The sequence below is a fragment of the Corvus moneduloides genome, chromosome 12, assembly GCF_009650955.1.
Source record: "Corvus moneduloides isolate bCorMon1 chromosome 12, bCorMon1.pri, whole genome shotgun sequence".
Taxonomy (NCBI): domain Eukaryota; kingdom Metazoa; phylum Chordata; class Aves; order Passeriformes; family Corvidae; genus Corvus; species Corvus moneduloides.
Window position 1 is genome coordinate 16,447,195 of NC_045487.1, and position 26,737 is coordinate 16,473,931.

At 50.6% G+C, this 26,737-nt stretch overlaps 1 protein-coding gene across 1 annotated transcript in view; it reads right to left on the bottom strand.

Annotated features, from left to right (window-relative positions):
- The window catches only part of LOC116450120 (hydrocephalus-inducing protein homolog), a 70,311-nt gene that overhangs the window by 17,600 nt on the left and 25,974 nt on the right, over positions 1-26,737 (bottom strand). Inside the window, 27 exon segments of the mRNA XM_032122180.1 lie at positions 397-555; positions 1,051-1,864; positions 3,123-3,264; positions 4,709-4,892; positions 5,198-5,326; positions 5,784-5,917; positions 7,024-7,194; positions 7,510-7,618; positions 7,620-7,639; positions 8,149-8,335; positions 8,582-8,821; positions 10,580-10,735; positions 11,135-11,320; positions 11,408-11,529; positions 12,163-12,299; positions 13,355-13,494; positions 14,224-14,384; positions 14,903-15,080; positions 16,401-16,535; positions 17,390-17,599; positions 18,299-18,391; positions 18,888-19,065; positions 20,654-20,970; positions 21,451-21,591; positions 22,946-23,089; positions 24,640-24,895; positions 26,062-26,300. Coding sequence (XP_031978071.1) covers positions 397-555; positions 1,051-1,864; positions 3,123-3,264; positions 4,709-4,892; positions 5,198-5,326; positions 5,784-5,917; positions 7,024-7,194; positions 7,510-7,618; positions 7,620-7,639; positions 8,149-8,335; positions 8,582-8,821; positions 10,580-10,735; positions 11,135-11,320; positions 11,408-11,529; positions 12,163-12,299; positions 13,355-13,494; positions 14,224-14,384; positions 14,903-15,080; positions 16,401-16,535; positions 17,390-17,599; positions 18,299-18,391; positions 18,888-19,065; positions 20,654-20,970; positions 21,451-21,591; positions 22,946-23,089; positions 24,640-24,895; positions 26,062-26,300 — 5,082 coding nt within the window.

Sequence of the window (26,737 nt, forward strand, 5' to 3'; positions counted from 1 at the left end):
CGTGCCCTGAGACATCCCCATCCTGGAAAGTAAAATGGGGGTTTGTTAACCAACAGAAGAGAGAATAAGTAAGTCCACCTGCCCATGGACTTGGTCTTCCTTATTGGTGTTTGTTTTACCTAGGATACCCCTCCTCACTCAGGACCCTCTTCTCAAAGGCAGTTGACAGTTTTAAGTGATTTTTTTCCCTCTTGTCTTACAGAACTGCTCTGTGTCCAGCAGAGCTGTCTCTTTTGTCCCATTCCTGACAGAAGGGAAACCTGCAGACATGGGGCCCCATCACACCCTCACTGCCTCTCCACAATGATCCTTTTCCATCCAACCTGCCCCCCATGCCCCCATCTAGCCCGGTCCCTGCCCTGGCACCTTCAGTGCTGGCACCACAGGAGCACCCACCAGATCGTCTTCCACAGCAGCACCTTCCGGTGCAACAATGGTGAAGGGCTTCACGCACTCCACAGAGCCTGACCGCTCCTCCGGGTAGTTGACAATGGAAAGAACAGCAGTAGGGGGAAGGGGAGGCCCGTTGGGATGCAGTCCCAGATGTTTCAGCATCTAAAACAGAAGAGAAAACCCTGTTTATACTTCTGTCACCTTCATCCTCACACTCCTGCTCTAAAGGCACTGAGCTTTTGGCAATGGGGTTTTTGACTTATACAAAGTACAAGTGCTTTGTCATGCCCAGTGGGGTGAGCAGGCTCCAGAGCAGAGGCAGGAGCTACAAGTGGGACCGAGAGAGAAACCGGTCCCCTGCATGACTCAGCTGACAAAAACAATGACCATGAGCTGCCCTGCCCTGGGACTGTTTTTAATGATTTCCAGGCTGGGAAACTCTGAACAGATGGGATGCTCATACACAGAGCACTCCCACTTTCCGCCCACCTGATGGATAGTGATAACCTCCCCACCCACATGGACGCTACAGAGCCATTGTGGAACATCATCAGGGACCTGGACAAGGCTCTGTGCCATTATCACCTGGGGGAACACAATGCTCCGGGGCCCAGGACCACGGCAAGCTCAGGATCTGAGCCTTGCAGGGTTTTTTACCTGGTCTCCCGTTGGCAGCCTCCCACTCTTCAGGATCTTGTTAAGCATGTCGTCCATATTTGTGACCTGGATGTCCAAGCACGGCACCCCGACATGCTTGTCTCTGACTGCCCCTTCTGCAACTTCACTTTGCCTCTCCAGCTGAGATGACTGAAGACTACTGTGGCCTCCATATTTTTGTGCAGGCTTCTTCTCCACCTTCTCTTGAGGTCTGCTAGTCTTCATCTGATCTTTTTGTTCAGCTGAAGGCTGGGATTTGTTTTCCTTTTGGAGCACAGGTAACTGCAGGGTACCCTCAACCCTGTCCCAGCAGGAGTAAACCTGTGTGACGTTCTGCTGCGATGACTCATAGATCTGAAACCTCAGGATCAAGTTCTTCTTCATCTCAGCTGGGATTTTGGCTTTCCCCTTCTTTGGGGATTTGGTTTCCTCCTTCTCTGGGATTATGGTTTCCCCCTTCTCTGGGATTATGGTTTCCCACATACTTAGGGCTGTGTTTTTCCACTTCTCTGGAGTTTTGGTTACCTTCATCTCTGGATGTTTGGTTTCCTTCTTCTCTGGATGTCTGGTTTTCCCCTTCTCTGGGATTATGGTTTCCCACATTCTTAGGGCTGTGTTTTTCCACTTCTCTAGAGTTTTGGTTACCATCATCTCTGGATGTTTGGTTTCCTTCTTCTCTGGATGTTTGGTTTCCCCCTTCTGTGGTTTTGCAGGCTGCTTCACCAAGGAGACATCCTCCTTTTCCTCCTCCAGCTTCTCTTCATCCTCTAAGTCTTTTGACTCCTCAAGCTTTTGAGCCAGCTGCTTCAGCTCCCTTCAGCAAACAAAACAGAAAACATCCCTGAGAGTCACCACCAGAAACCTGGGCTCACTGTAATCCTGGCTGGCCCTGTGCTCCATTCCTCGACCCTGAGGCCAGGCAGAACTGCAAGACCATTTCTGTGGATATTCCGCAACCCACAGAGGTTGGGAACATCCCAAGTGAGGGGAAAGATGGGAGAGGACCTCCAGGACCAGCCAAACCTAAGCCTTGGCATCGTAAGGTCTCAACAGTGCAACCTCCCTCTTAAGGCACACCCAGACACCTCCAGTCCACTGCCAAAGGCTGATCCACCATCTCTCTGCACTGATGCCTGAAGAATCCCTTCGTCTCTTGATTTCCCGGTTTAAACCAGATCACAAATTGCTAACATCTGCCCTAATGTCCCTCCTCCAATTCTTACTCGACTCATTCAGCCCCCTTCTCCCTGGGCATAGCCTGTTCCTTAGTGAGAATAATCCTATCAGTCAGAAAGCAAAGGCTGCAGGAACTCCTCTCCTGCAAGACAGGCTCTTGACAGCCAGATTTCCTGCTGGAACCCAGCTGTGACCAAGGCAAACTTGTGCTATCAGTCATGGAAACCATTTGGAGCAGCCTCGTCTGTCTCCTCCCCACAAAACCAATTTCACCCTGGGCTGAACAAAGTCCTGATACACAGGCTTGCTTTAAGCAGCCCACCCTCCCAGCTCCACACGTTTCCTGTGTGTCCTGAGCTGGGCTGCCTTGCTGGAGCAGAGCTTCTCCTGTGCTTGACTACTGCTGCAGCTGAAGGGGAGCCTAAAGGACACGAGCTTTTATGGTGTCCCACCATAAGGAGAACCCTGGCAGATCAGCATTGCAAGGACTCCATCTGTGGCAGGACCAGGATCCAAACCAAGCCAGCACACCTGCGCCCCACACCCGCCCATACCGCAATTCCACTGTTTTGGTGAAGAAGGGAGACGATGAAGAAGGTGCGAATCAACATCATGGACTTAAGAGACACTTCTACAGGCAGTGCCAAGGCAAGCCCAGCCCAGCTCCCTGCAAGCATCATCTAAGCTGGAGGGCTCACCACTAAAATGGAGAAGATGATGTTCCATCTCAACAGAGGAAGGTCCCTCTTTTGGGAGCCAGGGAACTGAGAGTGGCCATCCTTGTGCTGCTTCTGGCCTTTGCTATCAAACACCTCTGAGCTCTAACAGAGTCCTTGGAGCACGGAAACCCTCCAGGGACACTATCCTGAGCAGTAACCTGTGGAAGGCTCACTCACCTCTCCCTCTGTATTTGCTTCCTTTCCAGTATTACTCCATCCGCTTCAGCTTTCTTCTCCTCAGGGAGATCATCATCTTCGTCGTCATCCAATACCAAGAGACGTTTTACTTCATTCTGATGAGCTTCATTCTGCTCATCATCTTCATCGTCATCCAACACCAAGAGACGTTTCACTTCATTCTGATGAGCTTCATTCTGCTCATCATCTTCGTCGTCATCCAACACCAAGAGACGTTTCACTTCATTCTGATGAGCTTCATTCTGCTCATCATCTTCGTCGTCATCCAACACCAAGAGACGTTTCACTTCACTCTGATGAGCTTCATTCTGCTCATCATCTTCGTCGTCATCCAATACCAAGAGACGTTTCACTTCATTCTGATGAGCTTCATTCTGCTCATCATCTTCGTTGTCATCCAACACCAAGAGACGTTTCACTTCACTCTGATGAGCTTCATTCTGCTCATCATCTTCGTTGTCATCCAACACCAAGAGACGTTTCACTTCACTCTGATGAGCTTCATTCTGCTCATCATCTTCGTCGTCATCCAAAATGAAGAGACGTTTTACTTCACTCTGATGAGCTTCATTCTGCTCATCATCTTCATCGTCATCCAACACCAAGAGACGTTTCACTTCATTCTGATGAGCTTCATTCTGCTCATCATCTTCGTCGTCATCCAATACCAAGAGACGTTTTACTTCATTCTGATGAGCTTCATTCTGCTCATCATCTTCATCGTCATCCAACACCAAGAGACGTTTCACTTCATTCTGATGAGCTTCATTCTGCTCATCATCTTCGTCGTCATCCAAAATGAAGAGACGTTTTACTTCACTCTGATGAGCTTCATTCTGCTCATCATCTTCGTCGTCATCCAAAACGAAGAGACGTTTCACTTCATTCTGATGAGCTTCATTCTGCTCATCATCTTCGTCGTCATCCAAAACGAAGAGACGTTTTACTTCACTCTGATGAGCTTCATTCTGCTCATCATCTTCGTCGTCATCCAAAACCAAGAGACGTTTTACTTCACTCTGATGAGCTTCATTCTGCTCATCATCTTCGTCGTCATCCAACACCAAGAGACGTTTCACTTCACTCTGATGAGCTTCATTCTGCTGCCATTCTTTAGCACAAACCAGAGGAGAAACCATGAGTGAGTGCAAGCAGAGCTGGGTGCTTTGGGTCAGCTGCAAGGCTTCACAGCTTTTCCCGACCCAGCCTATCATACCAGGAGATATTGAGGAGCTCATATCCCTGTTCCAAAATTCAGACAATCCCCCAAACTATGGCCAGGCAGTGAGCTCCTGTGCTTCGCCTGGCTTAAGTGCACCAAGGCTGGCGGCAGTCATTTGTCACTGAGCTACAGCAGCTTGCACTTGTGCCCAAGCTTTAGAGATTAAGGTGAGTCTTAAAACCTCAGATCTCCTGCAACTCTGAGATGAGTGCTGGTTACACTGAGGCAGAAGGTGAAAAGATGAATAAGAACATTTCTTACAAGCTCTGCTGCAAACCCAGATACACAGAGATAAGGTTGAGGGCTTGAGAGAGAAGATTTGAGAGGGATGGAGATATCTCACCTTCCTCCTGTCTTTCAGCTTCCTCCGTGGCTTTGCAAGAAGCATAATCCTGATGCAGGTTCACAATGTAGATATGACGACGATTCTTGACGGCTTTGAGCACACAGAGCAGAGAAGATTCCAGGCTGCTTGCAAAGAGGCTCTCCAAGCCGTCAAAGATCACTCCCTTGTAGCAGTCTTTGTGCTGCGAATCAAGGCAAGAGTAAGTCAGCCATTGCACACGGGGGGCTCGCAGCTGGACAGTGAACGCAGATGTCACAAGGCACCAGCTATCCTTGTTCCAAGTGCATTAGCTAAGGCCAGCTTGGATCTTTCCCTACGCTCTGCCAACTAAGGGCATCTGCAGCTTTCCCCAAGGTTCCCTGCACACAGTCCAGGATCCTCCAACAGCACGTACAGACCTCCTCCTCCTCCACCTCATCTCCGAGTCGTACCTGACTGCCTGTCTCTCTGGAGCAGGAATGTCTCCTTTTCCCCTACCCCACATACCTTCAGCCTCTCAGAGAGGATGTCCACCAGCAGGTCCTCGGGCAGCACACAGCTCAGGCAGTTCAGCTCTTCCCCGCTGCTGCTGCTGATGTTCAGAGGCTGTGGCGCAGGAGCAGTGGAAACCGTGACCTGGAGTGTGGACCATTGTAAGGAAAATGAACCCCAGTCGAACGCTCTGAACAGCTCCCACTGCTGGGCTTGGAGCTGGGGTTCTGCACCAGTGGAGACCAGAACAACCCTGCGGGGCAGGCCGGGGGCTCCAGGGGATGGTCCTGGAGGGCCCATCCCTTGGCCAGCAGAGACCCAAGCTTGCAAGCCCCCGGTGCAGCCTCCCAGCGCTTTGCTCACTGCCTGCAGCCACACTAGCCAGGACTGCACTTTGATAACAAGCCACTGAGAACCAGTGGAGTTTGTCTGCCAGAGCACATTCCCAGCCCAAGTCATGCCCAGTCTGCCAGCTGGGCTTGGCACTATGGACCCGCATACCAGAGTCTAGCTGGCACAGAGCCTCCTCTGTAAGCAGCCCCTGCCCATCTCAAAGACAGCGCAAAGGTCCCAGGCATCAACCAGTGCAGATCATGTTTACCTTGGGGTCCTTTTTCTTGGGTGTGCTGGCTGCCTTCTTCTTCTTTTGTGCTGAAGGGTTCTCGCCTTTGGTGTTCCCCTTTATTTTTTCCTCTTGTTTTTTCTTGGTCTGAACAGTGAGCTTAGACTTTTTACCTGCACAGGGAACAGATGGTTCAGGGGGGCTGTGAAAAGCAAGTAGGCACCTTTCACCGCAATGGGCACAACCTTGGGCCCTGGAAGGAACAGGGCACTTTCTCCCTAGTTTGCTGGGCACTGGCAGCACTTTTTCCCAGAAACAGCTCCTTCCCTGCTTCTCTTACCAGCGTGGTAAAGCACACCGTCCCATACTTGATTTTAATGCCAGCCCTATGTCCCTCCTAACAACTGTGCATGCAGATGACATGGCTCACACAGCAGCTCCCCTATGGATCGAGCCAAAGATTCGTCCTCCAGGAACGTTGTTCCCGTACACTGCACCCATCCTGCATTCTCATGTGGAGACCTGCAGTCCTGCCCCACTTGCATCACCCATCTCCACTGAAGCTAAATCCTCCTTGTGGGAAAACCCCAGCTGGGACCCAGATTCTTCTTCCTTCCACCTGCTCCCAATCCAGCCAGGTTCAAAACTGAGCAATGCAAAACTTCTCCTCGTACCAAACCAGGTCTGGCCTCACCCTGCAGAGCTCAGGGCGCCAACTGCACAATAGATTTCATGAAAGTCTCCAGTCTCACATGGAGAACAGCCCAACATGCACGAGCTGTGTAACCTGACAGTGGGCATAGGTAAATCTCTGGAGAAAAGAGCTCATCTATAGCATGTCTCTCATTGGAAATTCCTCTGGAAGGTGGTTCTCCGTTCCTCTCGTTTGCGAGGTTACACTCACAGTCAGTTCTCTTGTGCTTAATGAGCCACTTCAGAGGGCTTTGTCCTTGTTAAAGTGGGCAGCAGTTCTGCCTGCTGCCCATGAGGAGCAAGCTCAATTCAGCTTTGAGGAAATACAGAACATTTGGGAAAGAGACAGGCATGCTTCACCCCCCTTAGAAAACAAATGTGCCAAGAACGGCAGCAAAGGGGGCTATAAAAGAACCCCTGAGCCCTTAAAATTATTTTTTTTTTTTTTTAGAAAAGCCAGAGATGCACTTCATGCATGTTCCCTAAGAGACACAAGGACTGTCCAACTGCTGCTCTGAGTAAGCAGAAGTGCACAGTCATGGTGGGTTTCTCAAGCCCTGGCTCTGGCTCCAACATTTCTCCTTACCAGCACGCCTTTTGTCTTTGTCTTCCAGCTTCTCAGCAGCCTTGGTGCAAAGCTCCCGGGCACGGAGCCCAGCTTCGCTCCCATCGGTGATGGCCTTTTTCACCACGGCGTCTATGGACAAGTATTCCGCGTTGTAATACTGACACAGGGCCGCTGCTACCGCTGACTTTCCTGAGAGAGAGAGGAGGGCTGCTCGGTGACACTTGCACATGAGGCATTACAGGCCCTGGAAAAATCTCGACCAGGATTTCAAAGTTACAAGGACAGCGGGAAAGCAAGTGTCCCTCCAGGGGAGGCCATGAGGGAGGCAGCTTGAGCATGCTTACAAGCTCTGAATTCTAGAGCCAAGAGGATCATCTTCACCTCCTGCTCAGCTGTGAGGGCTTTGCCTCAAGCAGCATGGTCCCCCAGGGTGCGTTTCTCCTGCTTCCCCCTCTGCCTGCAGCCCTCTGCCTGCAGCCCTCTGCAGGGCTGCAGCTCACGTACCTGCCCGGGGTGCCCCGTGGACGATGACAACAATCCCTCTGCACTGCTGTGCTTCATCTGAAGATGCCTCCATGCCCCTGTGGCGCACGACAGCCCGAGAGATAGGATCCCTGACTGCTTTCACCAAGGGCTCTGGGCAGAATGTGACAGTCCCTTGACATGCTGCAGTGCAAAACCAGATGGAAAAGTCAGCCTCCTGCCTACCTTTGATCCTCATCATCCTCCCCATCTCCTCAGATCCCAGGAAAAGAGGCTTGCTGAAAGCAACATGAGCTTGTTCTTTTGTTGCTAGGAAGGTGCAAATATAAAAGAGCCAGTGATATTAGACTTGGTCCTACTGGCTGAAGAACTCGTCCAGTCCTAATCTGTGTGGCTAAGGCACACAAGGGAATATCCTGATTATTTCTCCAGTCTGTGGTGGGCAGATAGGAGCTTGCTTTGGCTAAACTCTGGGTTGGTAGAGGATGCAACAGCCCTTCACCCAAGAGCTCCTCTACCCAGCTGGGGAACAGGCAGCTGCTAAAAGCATGGGCTTTCCCTGGAGAACAAGGTGAAAGAGAGTTCAGGGTGTATGGGCTGGACTCCCTGCTGTGTCCACAGTCAAAACAGACACTGTCAAACCCTCACTCTTTTTCTCACCTGGTGCTGCCTTGCCCATGGCCTGGGCCTCGGCTTCAGCCCCGACCTTGAGCTCTGCCTGTTGAGCCTTCAGCTTCTCACGTGCTTTGTAGTCCTCCAGCACCTCTGGGGGCAGTGTCTCACCCACAGCACGCGCAGGCATCAAAAAGGTCTTTGGGTACTTAGACCCCACCACCGTCCGCAGAATCTGTGTGTGTAGGGAAGAGAAACCATATGCAAGATTCCTTTTCTCGCCTTTCATCACACAAACAGACTCAGCAAACCATTTTCTCCCTCCTCCCAACACCACGAATTATTCAAGTCCTCCCACAGCATGTCAGCAGAGTTGGCTTTGCCCTGGGGATTGCCTCCATCTCCCTGGCACAAGCCTGGGAATGCTGGAGTACTGTGAAGCTTGGGCAGCATGTGCATGGGACCAGACCTGCCTTCTCACCTTCTCCTCCTCAAGGTACTGCTCATCAAAATCCAGGGAGTAAAACTCAATGGGGAACTTGCACGGGTTCTTCACCACCACTGTGGCCTCCAACCAATTGCTGCCCACCAGCACCCATCCCATCTTTAGTGCTGGGGGACTGAACTCCAACCGTGACTCCAGACCTTGTCCCGAGAGGTACAGCTTTAAGTAATTGCTGCTCCCACAAATGTTAACCTTCAGCTCATTCCTGTAAGACCTCTGAAAAGAGAAAAGTGCAGAAAACTCATCCATCAAGTCCCAGGTGACAGGACCCCAAATACAACTCTTGCCCCAAAGTCAGGGTGTTATCAGTCCCTCCAAGGTGAATGGAAACCAGGTATTTACTTATGCTAGGGGCTACAGTGTCTGTGTCCTGGGTTTGAGTAACTGGGATGAATCCTGGTGTGCACTGTGACCGGGTATTTGGGTATCAGATGGATGTACAATGGACTGTCAGATGTTTTCACCTAGTTATGCAGGAGTGCAAGGCCCATGAGAAGGGCCCTCAGGGTTACAGTGTCCAGACACAGTCCTGGCACTGCTGCATCAGGAAAATGTCAGCTCCAGGAGAGAGAGACAAATGAGTTCTCGCTGGCTAGAAGTAAGGGTCATCTTCTCTGCTTAGTGTTTGGTTCTGGTCAAAGCCAGATGCAAGATGGTTATATCTCTCGAGCAATTAAAGATCCCTGGCACTGTCTGCAGGCACAGAAGCACTTGTGTCCATCCTGGTACACACTGTCAGTTTCCAAGACCCAGTGGCCACTGGCAAACTCCTTTTGGGAATGCTCCATCCTTTAAGTTGAATCCCCAGCTGCATGGGAACGTGCAGGCAGGCCAGAGCCCCAGGGACTGCTGACAGCACACCAGTACAGGTAACTGTCCTGCTGTACCCAGGAAGGTGTCTGGTGCCTGTTTTGTCTGTCCGTTCCAGCAGCAGGATGAGCCTAGATTAGCCCTCCCAGGGTTATCCTCTGCCAGTGTGCAGCTGCTCTGCACCACGTCGCAGCTGCAAATACAGCCAGGCAAGGGGGAGGCTGAGGGGAGTTGGTGTGGCAGGACGTGTCCACCTCCTCTCTGCCACAGATGGTTGGTGCATATGCAAAAAATAACCCAGGCGGGTCACAGGCCCAGCAAGGGGTCATCTCTGGCACCAGAAGGGCTCAGGTCCCCAGCTAAGAATCAACATCTTAGTCTGGATAGCAAATGTGGGAAGAGATGAAAGAAAAATAAATATTCTTGACCAAAGGACACGGTTCTTCTGTCTAGAAAAGCCCACACAATTATCACAGAGACAGAAGCCTTCTACATGCACACAATGAAGGCGTGCAGAGTCTGGATGCAGAATCCATGGTTACTTTCCTGGGAATTGAGGGAAAGGATTTTGATGTGTGCTCCATCAGGAATTGGATGGTGAGAAACACTGGATCCTAAGTTATATTATTTCTTCGCTAGCTGTAAAATTAATGGTACCTTTAGCCCCATGTCTAACACTAGTTGTCTCTTTTTGCCTTATTCCTGTGTAGTAATAGTCTGTTTTAAGTCTTATGTCTGTTAACTCTGAAGTCTATTAAATAATATTCATTCTATCATAGACTGAATCAGCCATTATTAAAGAACTTACGAATGAGAGTGGGTTTTGGGATGCTGGCCATCCCTATAAAGCTACTGCCTGCTGTCAGAGGCCTGGGCAAAAGGCAGGGACTCATTTAAAGCCACATCATCCATTCAGAACAGTTGGGCACATCCCCCCCATGTGCCAAGAGGCAGCCACAGAGCCCTGATGCTCTCTGTGCAAGCTCCCTGTGGGCATTTCAAAGCACATCTCACAGGAGTGCTCTTTGGGGTGAATTGAACCACACTAAGAACGGGGCTTGCAGAAAGCTCCCCGTGAAGGCAGAGCTCATCCCACACTCTCTGCACCAGGCCCTCATTTCCAGGTGGCCCTGACACCCCTGGGCTGACACCGGCCAATCTCACCTCTTCCTTGGGTGCAAACTGGATTTCCACGTTCTGCCACTTTCCTGGACCAATGATTCCTCTGGAGGGCTTCACTTTGAAAGGACAGGGATCCTCCTCAGTCTCTTTCAGCCTGTCCTTCAGCTTTGGACGTATGGGCGGTAAAAAGGGTTTTTTCTGTTGGGCACAGAAACCAATCGTGGGAGGTCTCCTCGGTTGGTGAGGACAGAGCCTCAGTTCCTGTAGTGCTCTGAGACACTGGAATGGGGCTGAGAGCACCCACAGCCAAACCAAGTGTGGTCCCATAGCCTAGAGCTGGAGGGAGAACCTGCAGACAGGGCAGGCAGATGGGGAACTACTGTCCTCTGAGGAGGTGGAATGGGTGAAGATGGCAGAAAAGCAAAGCATCAGCTAATGGAACAGGTCCAGGCAAACCAGCCTTGATCTAGACCCTCAGAAGCTTCCTCAAACATGCTGTAGACCCAAGTGCTCAGGCAGCCGCAGGAGCAGAAAGGGCAAGAGACACCAAGAAAACCCAACCAAGAAGTTCCGCCTTCCACGTCGCCTGTGCTTTACCTCAGGCTTGACCTCAGAAATGAACCATTCACAGGGCACTCGGAACCAGTTGTAGAGCCGGACTGTCTCAACCTGGCACTGCCCAACGATGGTATCGTGGAACTGAAATCGGTTCTTGGAGAGGTCGAGCGACAGTCCAAACACTTTGGCACGGAGGTGGATGTGACGCGTGGGGCCTTTTGTTACCTGGAGAAGGACAGAGAATTCATATGAGAGTCCAGGTGACATCTGCTGCTGTGCCCAGCCTACTGCCTGCCCAAAAAGCTGTGGTACCGTGATGGGCAGCACCACATCCACTTCTCCCAGTGGCTGGCAGGCACTTTCAAAGCGCACTTCAAACGACGTGGCGCATCTCTGGGGCAGGTACGTCACCTTCTCCAGGTTCACTCTGAAACCTTGAACAGATGAAAACAAAGCAGCTGGGATACACAAGAAACAGAAAACGTGTCATAAGCACATTAAGGCCTTACAGGGGTCCTGGCTGAGAGGTCTGGGTAAAATCCCATGCCGTGCTGTGACCGGGACAAAAACCTAAAGGGTGCACCTGAACACCCCTCAGACACAGTGCGCCACTGGGATGGAAGCGCAGACTTGCCTCAAGGCCTCTTTTGGAACCTGTTTTGATCCACCAGAGGACCTCAAAGGCTGTTTCCTCAATAAAGGATTAACACAAGTGCTGTGACAGTGTCAACTTCAAACAAAGCACTTCTAGACCACAGCAGACCCCACTGGTTTGCAAAACAAGCCCACAGAATGCTGAAAGAAACTTGATGCTCATGGGAGCCAAGGGCAGAAGATGCCAGAGGTGACCAGGGTGATGAGCTCTTCCTGCCCCTGCACTGAAGCATTAAGGCAATGGCAGGCAGGCCAGGTCCCCAGGCACGGCTGGCCAGGAGAGTTCAGGCTCTGAAGCTCCCATCAGGGACACTAAGAAGAAAAAGCTCAAAACCCTTAAGTTCAGTGGCTTAAGCTAATCTGTCTGAGACACCTCCTTCAAGCCCACAGGAAGTGTCTTCAGCACTGCCTACCTGTGTCCTGCAGGACAGATTGATCGACCTGTAAGGACACTGCCATCGACCCGGGGTTGCTGATCTCCACAGTGCGTTTCTCAACGTGGCCCTTAAGGACAGCGCCCATGTCCAGGATGTACTCAGGCAGGTCAATGCTGGAAGGAGGAGTAAGGACAGTCCTTAAACCACAGCCCAGCTACATGTCCAAGCGGATGGAGGATGCAAATAAAACGACTAATTCTGTATTCATTGCTGTAAAAACTCAAATCAAGCAATGAAACCCCAGACCTGACTGCCTGGCAATGACTTCAAGAAGTCACAGGGAGTGCAGGTCCTAGGTTTTACCACCTACCAATAGTACCTGAAAGTAAAATTAGTTTAAAATGGACACTGGTCACAGCTCCTCTGCTATGAAAAGCCAATAGAGGTGAGGACACTGGGCCTCCACTGGTATCAATGAAACTGCTTAGCCTGGTGTACAGCATGAGCCTGAAATTGCTTTGGAGTCTAGGATTTATGATTTGCCTGCACAGGAAATCTTCACTGCTCTGCAACCAGAACTCCCACCAAAGCAGCACCAATAAGCATAATAATCCATTAATACTGACAAAATTCACAGGAAGGTCCTTTCCCAGAGCAATCCAACTCAGGAAAGCACACAAATGATCTGTTTTGCAGAGCATCGAGCATCTTCTTGTAGAGCTTCCGGTGCCCGTGCTGCACTATGAAGGAGCACAGGGAAGTTCACCTAGATAAGACCTGCCACCCCACCAGCATGCAAGCCACCTGATTCTGGGGGTTTTAAAGGGTTTGCTGATGTGTGCAGTTCCCTGCTCCTTTTGTTTAGTGTTCTCTGTTAGTTTGAACAAAGACATCAGCTGGGAGTTGTCTCTTTCAGAGCTAGTCAACAGGGCCAGAATCTATGCTGTCTGGAAGGGCTTGAAGGTCTGCACAGGGTCCCCTGAGCTCTAGGGCAGAACCCCACACTTGTGGGAAGCTGAGCAGTCCCAAGTTCAGCATGATGCTGGGGAAGGGAGGGCACTCAGTTGCTCACAGAGAGAGCGTGTCACAGCAGCCACCAGGGCCAGACCCTTTCTCAAGTCCCCGGCTATTGCCAGCTCTGCAGGCACAAGGAGCTCCCAGGAGCAGGGGGCACTGCTGGGTGTTACCCACGGGGCACCTCGAGATGGGCATGGGAGTCTCCACTCACTTGACAAGATTCTGGCGCAGGTCCTTGTCAGGGAACAATTTCTTGGTCTTTGGGCGACGGGAGGTGTGAGTTCTCTGCAGCTCCAGAGCAGCCTGCCTTATCAGCTTCTTCACCAGCTTTTTTTGTATCCAAGTGTCCCACTGAGGAAAGGGAAGACAGTGGCTGGTTAGCAAAGGTCCTTCCCAAGGCCCAGCTTGTACCTGATAGAGTATCCCAGCCTGCTCTTGTTGAGAGGGGGGGATGGGGTGCTCCCATCTGGCCACTCAGTGTCTGGGACACCACCTGCTCTCTTAGCCAGGACCTCAGCTCCAGGGAAGTAACTCCAGCATCTCTGCCTGCCTAGCCACTGTTAGCAAAGCTGATCTGGCCAGACAGACAGACAAGCCAGGAACCTGCCAGAGCTCCAGACACTCGCTTGCCCTCAGCCAGTGCCAAAGCAGCTTGGACAAAAGTTGTCTTGAAAAGGAACTGGGACCAAGCCAGTGCCTCTTGGAGATGAACACTGCCAGCACAGTCCCAGGGCACAGTCAAGCAGCTGCTGTTCAGGTCTGTCAATCTGGCAGGGTTTGGGTTGGGACCAACAAACTGCCTAGCAATGACCTGCATCTCCTCCAAAGCACCATCAACTCCATCCCATGAGCATGGCCTTCAGGAGCCCTCCCTGGGGTAGCCAGGAAGCTGCTGCAACCCCAGGAGAGACCATGACCAGAGGGGCAGCCCCTGGGCCAATGCTGAGCAGACACATGGTCATGAGTGGGCAGGGAGGTCCCAAGTGCCATCAGGGCACCGGGAAGCTGCTGTGGGCTGCAGGGGGCTCAGGTGACATGGAGAGGGTGGCATGTGCCAAACAGGGCTGCAGCTGTTCTTACTACAGTGCCAGAGCCATGCATGTGTGACTTCAGGTTCTGAATCATCAGGGTCTCAGCCTTCAGTGTCTCAGCCTTCTCCCAAACAAGTGATTTATCTTTTTGCTTGTATTGTTGGATGAATTTTATGAGCTCTTTCAGTGCCTCATCGTAGTTTTCATTTCCTGAAGGAAGAAAACATCCACAAAGAGAAATGTTAGCAAAGTGCCAATCCCATTTAAGATGGGAAGTCCCACTTCCCCAACACTGGCCTCTCTCAGAAACAAACCCCTCAGGCCATCTATGAAAAGTGGATGCTGCTGCTGCTCCTCTCTGAGTCCTCATGTTCACTCCCACCCATCTTGCTCCCCACAGAGCAGCTTCTCTTCCCCTGCAGTATCATGCAAACCCAACCCTGCCAAAAGCCCTGCCAGCCTCTCTTACAGCTTTCCCAAGCCTTTCTGTTTAGCCGTCATCCTTCCAGGAGCCTGCCAGCCAGACAAGCTCTGCAGGATGGTTCCTGGGACAAAGCCCACATGGGATCCTCTGCTCAAGACTCATGAAGCAACCAGAGGGCTTGAGTTGGTCTGGGAGTCCTGCAACCCTCCAGGCTTGGTGGAGGTGGGCGTGAGCTGCCCTATGGGCATATGGTAGGGAACAAAACCAGAGGGGCCCTTCCTGGGGGCAGACAGGCAGTGCCCACCTTTGATGTTCCAGGGCAGGTTGATACTGGTAATGGGAAAAGACGCTTTTCCTTTCAGGCAGATATTTTCTGGGTCCATGTCAGCCACTTTGAGTTCATAAGTCCTGCAGAAGGCTCCTGGTAATCCTGGCAGGTAGGAGAATTTCAGCTCTTTCCTCTCACCAGGCCTAATGGAACCCTGCAGGTATGGGAGAACAGGGAGGCAATGAATCAGAGAGCATTTAATAGGGGATGGCTCAGGGGACAGATAGGCTTAGCAGAGAAGACAGGTTCTCATCTAGAAGAAAACATCAGACCACATCACTTTCTAACTTCCTTGTGCCCAAAAGCTCATGCCTCCAGCCCTGGGCTGCAGTGTGTCCTCCTGAGGTCTGGCAAGGCTGCAGCCCCAGCACAGGCTGATGTGAGCATGGCTCTGCTGCTAATGGGGTTTGCCCTCTGCCAGCAAGGGCCTGCCTCAACAAAAAAAGGCTCTTTGCTGCCACTGTGGAAGAGAAGTCCTGCTCTCATCCCTTGCAGGAGACAGGCATGAAGAAATGGGAAGGCCAATCAGCTTCCTCTTCCCACTTCAAGGAGGGACAAAGGCAGGAATGCTGTTGCTTCGGTTCAAAGACGTCCAGGCAGGACTGAGCAGCTTGGACAGTGGTGGGGTGCTGCAAATACTTCTCCTTACACTTCCAGCCCCGCTCCTCCCTGGCCCCCTCACTGCCCCACAAAGCTGCTGCAGAGAAGCAATGCTGGAGAAGGGAGGGACCAGCACAGAGGTTGGGACAATTTCTGGCAAAGGAGCTTCAAGCCTACGAAAGGGATGTGTAAGTGCTGCTTAGCACTGGCAGCGGGGAGGCAGGGCCAAGGACTGTGTCCTGTGTGATCACACAGCCTGGCTAAGGCGACCCTCAGAAACGCTCCGGTGCCAGCACAGCCAGAGAGATCTCAGCCGTCAGGGTCCCCAGAGTGACTGTGAGGAACCAGTTTCATTTTTATTTATGCCTTAACGTATGTTATAAATCCATTTTCTGACATGGGGTGAAAAATTACTGTTGGGCTTGTATGTGTGCTGGGAGCCTTAACTCGTCCCACGTGCTTCTGTTACTCTCTCCGCTTCTTGTTTTCTCTTTCTGCTCTCTTTTCTATCCCCCGCTGGTCGGGACCATACCCCTTCTTTATCAATAAACATTTTCCAGATAGAATATTTGTTGCCTTTGTGCCTTGTTTTCGCCCGAGAAATCTATCAAAAAGAACTCTCCTCTACTCACAGCAGGGCAGGACAGTGACCAATACACTTGTGCCTCCCGCCGGTGTCTGCCGGAGAGCACTTGTTTGACCTTCTCTGCCCCCAGCAGAAATTGCTTGCAGTGATCTCTCTCTCATGGCTGGGTTTGGGGTTTCCCCCCCACACTTTTTTCCCCCTCTCTTCCCCACCCCTGCACCCCTTTTTCCCCTTTACTCTCCTGAGCCACCTGACACAGGGCTGGGGTCAGTCACTCGTGCTACTTACACTGCTGGGTTTGACTGTAAACACTCCATCCAGAGCTTGGTCTGCAGTGTCAGTGCTGGGGTTTAGCACCCAGTCAAATGGTATCTTGCCTGTGTTCGCCAGGACAACCTTGCTATGCTGAATTTCATTAAACATCTGGAGAGAAGGCATAGGAGAGAGAAGTTACAGAACCAGGCCTGCTGCTGGGAATCTCCTTCCTCTTTCCTGGGGTTGAAAGCAGACACATCGTGGGAGCAGGGACGGGGGAGGAGATACAGGCACTTGGGAACCTGGGGAACCCCCAGGCACAGGGCACCTGCCCAGAAACAGGGAGCTCTGGCAGCAGACAGAGGTGTGGTAACAACCATGTCAGGGCCAGTAATAAGTGAACCAGAGGACACAGGTCCTGTGCACTCTGAGGGGTCACCAACAGCCAGGAGAAACAAAAGAGGTGGCACTGAGGCATTCCAGAAGAAAAGGCACCTGCATGCAAATAGTGGCAAGAAACATACAGGCCACAAGGGAGTCACACAAGGCCAGCAGCTGGAAATATCTGTGGGCTTTCAACTGCAAAGGAGTGAAGTGTGGATTACTCTGAGACAGTCTCTGCAACGACAGTGACTGGAAGCCAAACTTCTTCCCTTGATTATTGTGTGGATTAAGCAAGAGCTTTAGACAAGGGCACCTCCTTGGAGGTCAGGCTTTAGGAGTGGATCAGCAGAGGGATCTCAGGGACATGCCCCTCAGAGCATCCCCACTGGGACCCTGCCTGCCCTAGAGGCAGTGTTAGGAGCTCTGAAAAGGAGGCATTCCCAACATTTTGGAGGGGGGTGGAGATGGGCGTTTTAAACCAGCTTGGATTCTGGACATATCCCTCAAAGGTTGTACTCCCAAGCCACAGAGCCAACAAAGGAGCTGGGAAGGGGGAGGGAGCCCTGGAGCGAGGTGGGCAGGAACCCGCTGGCCATGGTTCCAAGGCAAGGAGCTGTGCCAGGGGACATGTGTGGTACCTGGATCCCGCAGTTGATCTCCTGGACACTCAGGAAGTAGCTGATGCGTGAGGCCTCCCCGGTCAGGTCCACATCGTAGCTGGGGCCTCCCTCCACATTGCACAGTGCCGTGACACGGGCAATGCTGTTGAGGTGGCCAAAGAAGCTGAAGGTGACCTGCTGGCTCTCTCCTGGCTGCAGTTCACCTGACAGTGGCAGGATCTTGAAAGCCTGGATGGAGGACAGGAGAGATTGAGGTGTTGAGCATGGAAATGGATGCAGAAGAGCAGCTTGGAGCGAAGTGCAGCTGTAGCTGGAGGGACCTATTCCTCAAACACAGCCAGAATCACCCAATTCTCATCCTGCATCCATGCCACTGACCAGTGGAGGGACCATGGGGAAAACCTCTCATACTCATGGATCAATGCATTAATTACACACTACATTAAAGTGAACTGGGATGTCTCCTGGCAGTAAGAAATTCTCTCTGATGCACAACTTGCCTTTAAAAAGCATTTCTTACTGCTTTTAGAAAAGGAGGAGACTCAGAGTGAGAGCTCTTGGAGCTCAGGGAGCTCAGGGAAGGACTCCAGCCCAGCTCATCTGACCTGAGGCTTTTCCCCTTGCTCTCTGATTTATATGCTGCTTTCTCAAGGTGCTACAGTAAAGCTCCTGCAAAAATTTCCTATGGACCCGATGAGGTCCAAGGGCAGCAATGGCCTCCATAGGTGCTGCACAGCGTCCTTGGGCAGCCCTACAACATGTCCTGCACAGCCTCTCCAGTGACCAGTTGCTTCAGCAGCACTTTGTGATGGTCTGGAGGGATGTGAGGCTCCTCTGTGGGCTATGCTGAGGGCCACCAATGGGACTGAGAGCTACAGACCTGCTTGCCACACTGAAAATGTGGAAGTGAGACAGATTCCCACTTACCTGGTCCACTGGGATGGGATTGCAGTATAGCTCTGTGCATCTGAATGACAATCCTAGGGGGACGTTAGAGTTTTCACAAGTATATGGCGTCACCTGAAAAACAAGCCATTTTCCATGACAGCCACTTTAAAGTCTCATTTTATAAGACAGGTCCAGGGCTGTATTGCCACCACTGCAATACCAGCTGTTGGGTGAAGGCAGAGGCCTGGAAACAAGTGGTCTGGCTGGGTTGGGAAGTGGGTACATGGAGATAAGGGTTCGTCCCAGCTTGCTCTGGGAAGGAAGCTGGAGATCTTATAATATCATCATGATGCAGATGAAGAGCTCATTTGACATTGTAAAGAAAATAAGCCAAAAAAATCCCACACTCAGCACAGGTCTGTAGGATCTGAGTGAGTGGGCTTCTCCAAGCAAAACTCTCCTATTTCTCCCTCCCCAGATACCCCATGTCCAGCCACTGGCCCTGCTGCCCAGCCCACCCTCAGGGCACAGGACAGCAGGGCAGCAAAAAGGGAGGTCAGCACGAGCATGACTTTTTGGTGGCAAAGTGGGAAGGCAACACAAGCAGTAGATGTACAAGAAAATCTACCTCTGTTCCTCCTTTAAGTCCTTTCGGTCTGGCAAGACGCTGTGATTCTTTAATGGCTGGGGATGGCACCTCCACATTTCTAACCCTGAAGCGTCTGTGTTGAGGTGTCAAGCCATCCAGACGGGTTCTCTTCTCCTTTGGTGGGTGGGGTTGGAATTTAGGTAGGCAAGACTCATATCTGGAAAATAACATGACTATGAACAGGGACCTGCAGTGGGAGGGAGGGACATGTGCACAAGCAGCTCCTGGTCACGATGCAGCCCCTGGATGGGGGCTGGTGCGTTGAGCTCAGAAATGGTCTGATCCAGCCCTTCCCAAACCAGGCTGGAGCAGGTCAGTTCTAAGGGCAGCCCAGGGATGGTGCTGGGCTTGCAGCAGTGCAGCCAGCTGGTAACTGCTTGCAGTGAGGAACTACAAAGGACAGGGATTAACACCTTGTGGGGATGCAAAAAGAACAGTGGGAGAGGAAAAGACAGAGAAGACATGCAAAAAGGTGAGATTTGAGGCACCAAGGGGCAGACCTGGCCAGTGACGAGCCAGCACAGCCCCCGCAGTGCCCAAGGCCAGAAACTCTGCATCTCTACCCGGTATTTATCCGGAATGTTCCCCTGACAGTGTTGGGGGGGTTGGTTAACATTTTCCAACACTCCCAGTTGACTCAGGTCACATCCTCCATTTTCAATTGAAGCAGGTGCTCAGGGTAACTCTGCTTGTGTTTCTAATGCCACATGAGGGGCACAGTTGAGCCGTGCCTGCCTGACACCCTGCTGCAAGTGTTCCCCACACAGTCAAACACGACCTGGATGCTCCATTCCCAGACAGGAATTCAGTGCCTTTAACGACCTGCTCCCCAAAGAATAACTGTCTTTAGCTTTGTAGCTTGTTATTTAAGGCTGGGTTTCATTTCTGGATGAGAGGCTCTCTCACCATAACCCCCAAGAGATCCCTAATCATTTATTCCACTGTCTTTAGTTTTAATAAATGGTTTGAGGCAACTTCCCAGGACCATGGTGCCTAGACAACAGTATTTTTCACTCTAAAATGAAACTCTCTGGGAGCCAGGGAGTTGATGGGAGATGATGTGATGAACAAGTCCTGCTGCTGAGCAGTACAGAACCCATTAAGGGACATGTTGCAGTGGGGAAAAGTCAAAATGAGTAACAAGTGTCACAAAAAAAGGAAGGGAGTGAAGAATCCAAGGTGTCCACTGAAAGCTGACCCTTGGGAAAGAAATCGTCCTGGCACTAAAGGAGTTGTCTCAGAAAAGAAGGAAAGGGAAGGTAACAAGATGTTCAGCATCAGCCCAGGCACTAAGCAGCTCTTTCTCTGGTGTGAACTGGGACTTTCTGGGCATCCTCCAGCACAACTGCAGGGAGGAAGGCAAGGCGCAGAGAGCAGCTCCTCTGCCTGCAGACAGGACCCATCCCAAAGCACAGGGGCCAAAGGGCCTCCACCAGCACTGTGGAGCTGGGACTAGGAGCCCTTCATCAAGGTGGACATTTGCCTCAGGCCACAGAGGTCTGAGAAAGCAGCTTTCCCCCCCAGCTTTCCTTCCCAGGGGAAACCACTACGGGGGCTACACAGCACCAAATTGGTGGAAAACACCTACTCCCTGAGCATCCAGCCTGACCATGGCTGGTCGGTGTCACTTGCACAAGGGAAAGTCAGAAGCAATTTGCCAGATCCTAGGCAAACAGCCTTGGTCTTTTCCAAGTACAAACAGGACACCAGGAGGAGCTTCAAGGAGAGGGCAAAGGTGTACATACCTCAACTTGTTCACCTGGCTGTCCACATGGAATGACCAGTGGTACTTGACAGGAAATAGGCTGTTGTTGGTTATCTCCAGAGAAAGCACTTCTTCAGTGCCAGCTTTGATGCAGCCAAACTCCAGGGTGTTGGGCTGGATAAGGAGATTCGGGAAGTGGACTTCTCCCCGAAGGGTGATATACTCCTTGTAAGGATGGCCTCTGACCATGTCTATCATCAGAACCTTCTCTTGTTCCCAGCTATGAAAATCCAGTTCATAAGCTGGGTCAAATGCAATGTAGAGATGACTGGTCTCTCCTACATCCACTGTCACAGGCTGCAAGGAGATGAACAGTAATTAATCACCTGTGGGATGACAGGTCTGACAGCAGGAAACAGTAAACGTTCAAAGTGTGACCCCAGCTTCTCAGTTCACCCTCATTTCTTTACAGTGAGGGTCTGACTGCAGGCACCACGCTCTGGCCCAAGATCCTCTCAGGCTACCCTTTCTGTGCTCAGCAGCAATACAAGGGGATGGCTGCTGGAGAGCTGGGATGCTTTCCAGGAGACACCTTTACTGCACACCTGGCCCAGACCTAGTTGCCTGCTCCCTTCTCCTTATGCCTTAAAGCCAGGATGGATCTTCTCAGTTCAGGTGAGATTTTGCTTCCTTCAGCAGCTCTGCTGATGCAGCTCAGGCCAATCCACTGCTGACACTACAGAATAAACTTCTCGACTCGAGGACCTCCCAACAGAAAGGCGGCACCACCACACCTCTCCTCTTCAAACCCCCCTGGAGGAGACCAGGGCTGCTCACCTGGCCAAATGGGAGGGGCTGCTGGTCCGCATTGCAGACCATGAATGGCTGCTCCAAGTACAGCAGAAGGTCGAGTGGCAGGGCACAGGTGTTTTTTAAAGACAAAGGCTGGTACTGCAAAGTCAGCTCATCGCTGGGTTTCTACAACAACAGGAGATAAGGAAAAACAACCTCAAGTGGCCACAGACCTCCTCCTGCTTCTGCTGCGTTTCACATTTTTCAGCCCCAGAAGTGCATCCATCTCTATTTACCCTTTCTATCTGTTTCTACCCTTCCAGGAGATTTTTCTTTATAGCAGATGCTTTCCATGTTTAGAAACCACAGCATCCTCTGGGGGACAGGGAAACACTCTCATGTACAGATGAGGGAATAGGCCCCTGAGAGGAGGCAGCTGCTTGAACAAGATCTAAAGCAGAAAGCGAATCCAGAGCATTGGTCTCTAGTTTTGTCTCTCTATTGAGCAGAACAGTGCTAGATGATCTTCCCTCATGTACAGTCATTTCTTACAACCTTATTGGCTCTAGCAGCCTCATAAAAGCAGTTCATCTGCAATCTATGTCCTTGCTGCCCTTGCTACAGGGACAAGGTGGCTTCAAAGCTCTGATCAGCCTAGGCTCTTCCTTCCTGTCTATGCATTGTGCTGGGCTTCCTGCATGTTTTAGAGAAATCAGAGAGTTTGGGAAACTAGTTCTGGATGTACTGATACCAAACAGGTGCTGTGCCATAGTATGTGATAAATCAGTGTGTGTGGCATTGAGCAGAACCCAGGCACAATCAGGGAGAGCTGAAAAGCTTCTAATTACATCTGAACTGCCTGTTCCAGGGATTCTGTGATTCAGTGGAAGCCTGGGAACCAGAGGAGAGGCCTGAAACTACAGAAACCAAGTAACAAAACATCTCTTTTTCAGACAACTTGCAGGAGAGGGAAAGATGATGCAGGAGTTGGGATCCAGAGACTAAAGGGCACCTGCTCTATCCCAGTGTTATCATCAGTGCAGCTGCAGGATGACTGGGGGTCCTTTGAGGCAGGTGAGGCTTGGGGAAATGCACAGAGCTATACCATAATGCTATACCCTATAGCTATACCATATAGCTATACCATAAAGCACTCATGCCAACAGCAGAGAAGGCAAAGAGACACAGGAGATGATGGGTTTTTCCTTGAAAGCCTGAGGAATTCCCAGGAATCCCCATTTTCCCCAGCTTCCTTACAGCATCAGTGTTTAGACATCACCCTGCCTTGGAGGATCCTCAAAAATCTCCCTTTATAGTGAGAAGAGAAACTGGCATTTCTCTGTAAGTGGCCACGATCCCCCTTGGCAGTGCAGCTGTTACTGCAATTTTACTTTGGGGAAGTTAAACACCAGTCTCATCTCTAAAAGCATCCTCACTCACTTTACAAAGTGCCTCAGGAAGGGTAAAGAGGGGCTTTAACACAGGCACACACCCTCCTCAGCCATGCTGTTAAATGCCAGGATGCAATCCAGAGACTTACCTTCTCCACTCGGAAAAAGAATTCTTTGGCTGATACTTCTATAGAGGGATGAATAAACTCGCAGGTAATGACTGTTGCTGTTATCGGCTGTGCGGTTGTGCTTTCCCCAATGATGGCTTCACACAGCACGTAATTCTGCACCACCTGCATGCAAGAGACACTTGTCACCAGTGGTGCTGGCATCCAGCAAATTGGCTCACCACCCACCACGGGCCCTATTCCTGCCACAGAGTTATGGTCACTGCCCCCTTTTCTTCCTGTGATGCAGCTTATTTATTCTGCACTCAATTGTCTCTAACACTGCACCCCAACAGCCACAAAAGGCACTTGTGAGACCCTCCCTCCCTTCTCACACAGCTTTTGTCTTACTCTGTGCATACTCCCGATAAACCACTTGGCACTTGTTTAATTCACTTTCTTCTTGGGCTCCTAATCTAAGTGTAACTTATTTCTCTGTCCTTCCTTGCTGACTCAGCATGCAACACTGTTTGCCCAAAAAGAGCAGTATTTCCTTCCACCCTACTTATGTTTGGTCTTTGCATATTAAGTGTTTTAATTAATTAATTCTGAGTTAAGTATTTTTAAATTGAATGTTAAAATTAACATCAGCCCAGGTACAAAAATCAAGTTCCATTATCAATATTTTCAGTTGTTCAAAGTAGTTTATTAAAAGAGTTGCACTATTCCCAGTTAAAAATCCCCAGTTAAAAATCCCCAAGTTAGGCTCCCTTCTCAAACTTTAAACCACCTGTACACCACAAGAGTTATCCTCCCCATGTTTATTGTATACAAGTGTTTTAAGATGTGTTGGATGTATTTTAATATTTTTTAAAGTGTTTTTACTTTGCACCCTAACTCAAAGCCTAACTCCAAAACTCCAGTTTCTAACAGCCAGCAGCTATTTGGAGCTCCTCAACCGTTACCCTGCAGGCAAGCTCCACGGCAAACTGAATTTTAATGACGGCACTTTACCACCCTCATCTCAACTGATACCGCCCCTCTGACAACGACGAGCTATTGGTGGGCTGAGATGATTTCTCAAAGGGAAAGCACCAATCATTTCAGGCCAAAGAGGCGGACTGTGGGCAGACTGGGACAGAGCAAAGGCACTATAAAAGAATGAGACAGGCCTCAGAAAGTCAGAGCCCTGCAGGCTAGCTGTGGGTGGAGATTGGTGCTGAGCACTAAAAGCCTAACTCCTATCAAGGAGCTTTTAATAACCTTTTTAGACTCTTGGATCAGCCAAGAGTCACCTCAGCACTGCAAGTCCTTTTTCATCATCTGAGATCCAGTGCTGTTTCAGCCAAAGATCTCAGATCCCTGCACTCCTGGGACATACCACCTATCGAGCCATAGGATCCCAATTTTTGTATTTTTCTAATTTTTGTAATTTTTCTGCTTTCAATAAATTATTTTGATTTTTAATTTAACTGAGAGTTGTCGCTTTCCTCACACACCCCTATTTTGGGATCAGCACTAGGTTTTGGTAGCTGTGAAATCACATTAAAGCTTTAGCTGGCCTGATGGTGGCCAGCAAGGAAAGCAACTGGTGCTGCCATGGAAACGTGTGGCCTTAAACCAGTTTCTTGACGGCTCCTGCTCATTTTTTCAGGCAAATGTCAAGGGACTGTGGAACAAGCCCAGGGGAGGGGATCTGATGGTTCCCCAGGCTCAGCCCTTGGTGGGGACCTCACCTGCGGAACGCTGGAGAAGCCTTGCACCACCACTTCAGCTGACTCGCCTGGCTGCAGCTCCACTGACCGTGGCTGCAGCTGAAACAAGGGGGTACGTTTGGGGCTCTGGGAATCCTCTTCGTTCTCGGAGCTACTGACGGATGTGAGGCTCTGGGCCTCCTCCTCAGGTGGGCTGTAACATTTCACGGTCCAGTAGAGCTGATGGAAATGGTAGCCCGCGTTTGTGAATTTGAACTGACGAAAGCAGGGAATGAGGCTAGAAGAGAAGACAAGATGGAAAATAGTATGGGAGTAGCTATATTTCCCTGGTCATCAGACTGCTCCCAATGAACAATTTGAGGTGTTAATAGCTTGGAGACTGTCTTCATTTCCAGGTCTTAATGTGGACCAGAAACAGTGTCTGATAAGCTGCCCTTCTGATGTCATCATTGCAAAGAGAAATATGTTTATCATGGCAATGTAGCATTTTCTAGGAGACACTGACAGGACCTGGTGTTTTCCTCCAAAATGTTTGTTCTGGGGCGATTCATCCTGTTACTGTATTTTGTATTAATCTGTGCCCGAAACTGTTACTGAGTCTTTGAGATCCTGCACTTGGGGACCTTGTGTGTGGGAGTATGATTGCAGGCATTTTTAAAAACCAGCTCGGAGGCAGTTTCTGGATGATCCCAGCAAGCCGGCAAAAATTGGCTGCCTACTTCAGGAGAGGAAAGCAGGGGAGCAGGGCCTCTCTATTTTGTGACAGCTTTGGTTTTGCACTCGTAGCCATTTGTAGAAACTGCATTTTGCAATTTGAAACTGTTTTGAAGTGAACTTTGTAAATTCTGCTGGCAGCAGCGAAAAAAATGAGCGAGGTCCTGGGCGCAGAGCACAGCAGCAGCAGCAGAGCCCACAAATGGCATGAGGAAGCAGCAGCAGCAGTGGCACGGACCCCACACAAAGCAGCAAGTTTCCATCTGCCTCTAGGACTGCTCTGTGGGCTCCTGCCTTCCCGGTGGGGGTTGTCACCATCCTGCCTCTTTGTTCTGGGGGCCCCTGGTTGGGGAGGTGCCATTTTAGAAGGGAAGGGTGTGATGCCATCTTCCCTCAGTCCCTCAGCCACATGGCCACCTCATCCGGGCGCCATTTCGGGAACCTCTTTGTTCTGTGGGAGTCTGTGAGATCATTACTTGATCAAATGAGGACATAAACGTATTAGAAACAAAGACAATTCAGTGGCAATTTAGCAACTGGTTTCAATTTCAGTGGCTTTTGAGGGTATCTAACAACTCTCAACTGGCCATCACACGTTTCTAAAGGAATCTCTGCCTTCAGGGAAGGAGTCAGGGCTTTGAACACTAAAGAAGATCTTGCCGGAAGGATGACAGCAAAACTGCTCCTTGCTGAGACAGGAAGAGAGGTGGGAGCAGAGAGATCTCCTACCTGAATTGGTATCCCAAGTTGATCTCCGGAGCGAATGGTTTGTCGGCGACTATGGTGGTGCCCATACCCCAGGCCATGATTGTGAAGGTGGTCAAAAGGCTGTCCCCAATGAACAGCTCCACCTCATCAGCAAAAAGCCCGGTGTCATTCAGGATTGCTGTGACAGTCACAAGAATCTCAGACCTAGGGGATATCGCTCCTTCACTGGGATCAATAGTGAAGACGTTGGGTTTGCGCGTCTGTAAGACAAACATAATATGCATTTAGGATAGAAACCATACACCCTGATCTCTTGTGGGATATAAGAAAAGGAAAGACTAAAGAGGGGAGGATAAAAATCATAAAGGCTTAATTTGTCTATAAGTTACAGTATCTGGCAACAGCAGACCTTATACAACCTGTATTTTCTCCTCCTTTAACGGACTCACCTAATTAACCCAGTTTTGCCCAACCCAAGGGATGCTTATCCTCAGGACAGTATTCCTTCCCCAGTCTTTCTCTGGAGTGCGTGCCAAGGAAAGCTACTTTCTCTCTCCTGGCTTATAACAAAGGCTCAAGGCCAGGGGAAGCCAGGACTGCTCAAATCCCACCCCAGCAGCCACACGGCTGGAGGACACTGCTGACAGCCTCAGGAATAACTCTGCAAAGCCAGCTGAGCAAAACCCCAAAGTCTCCT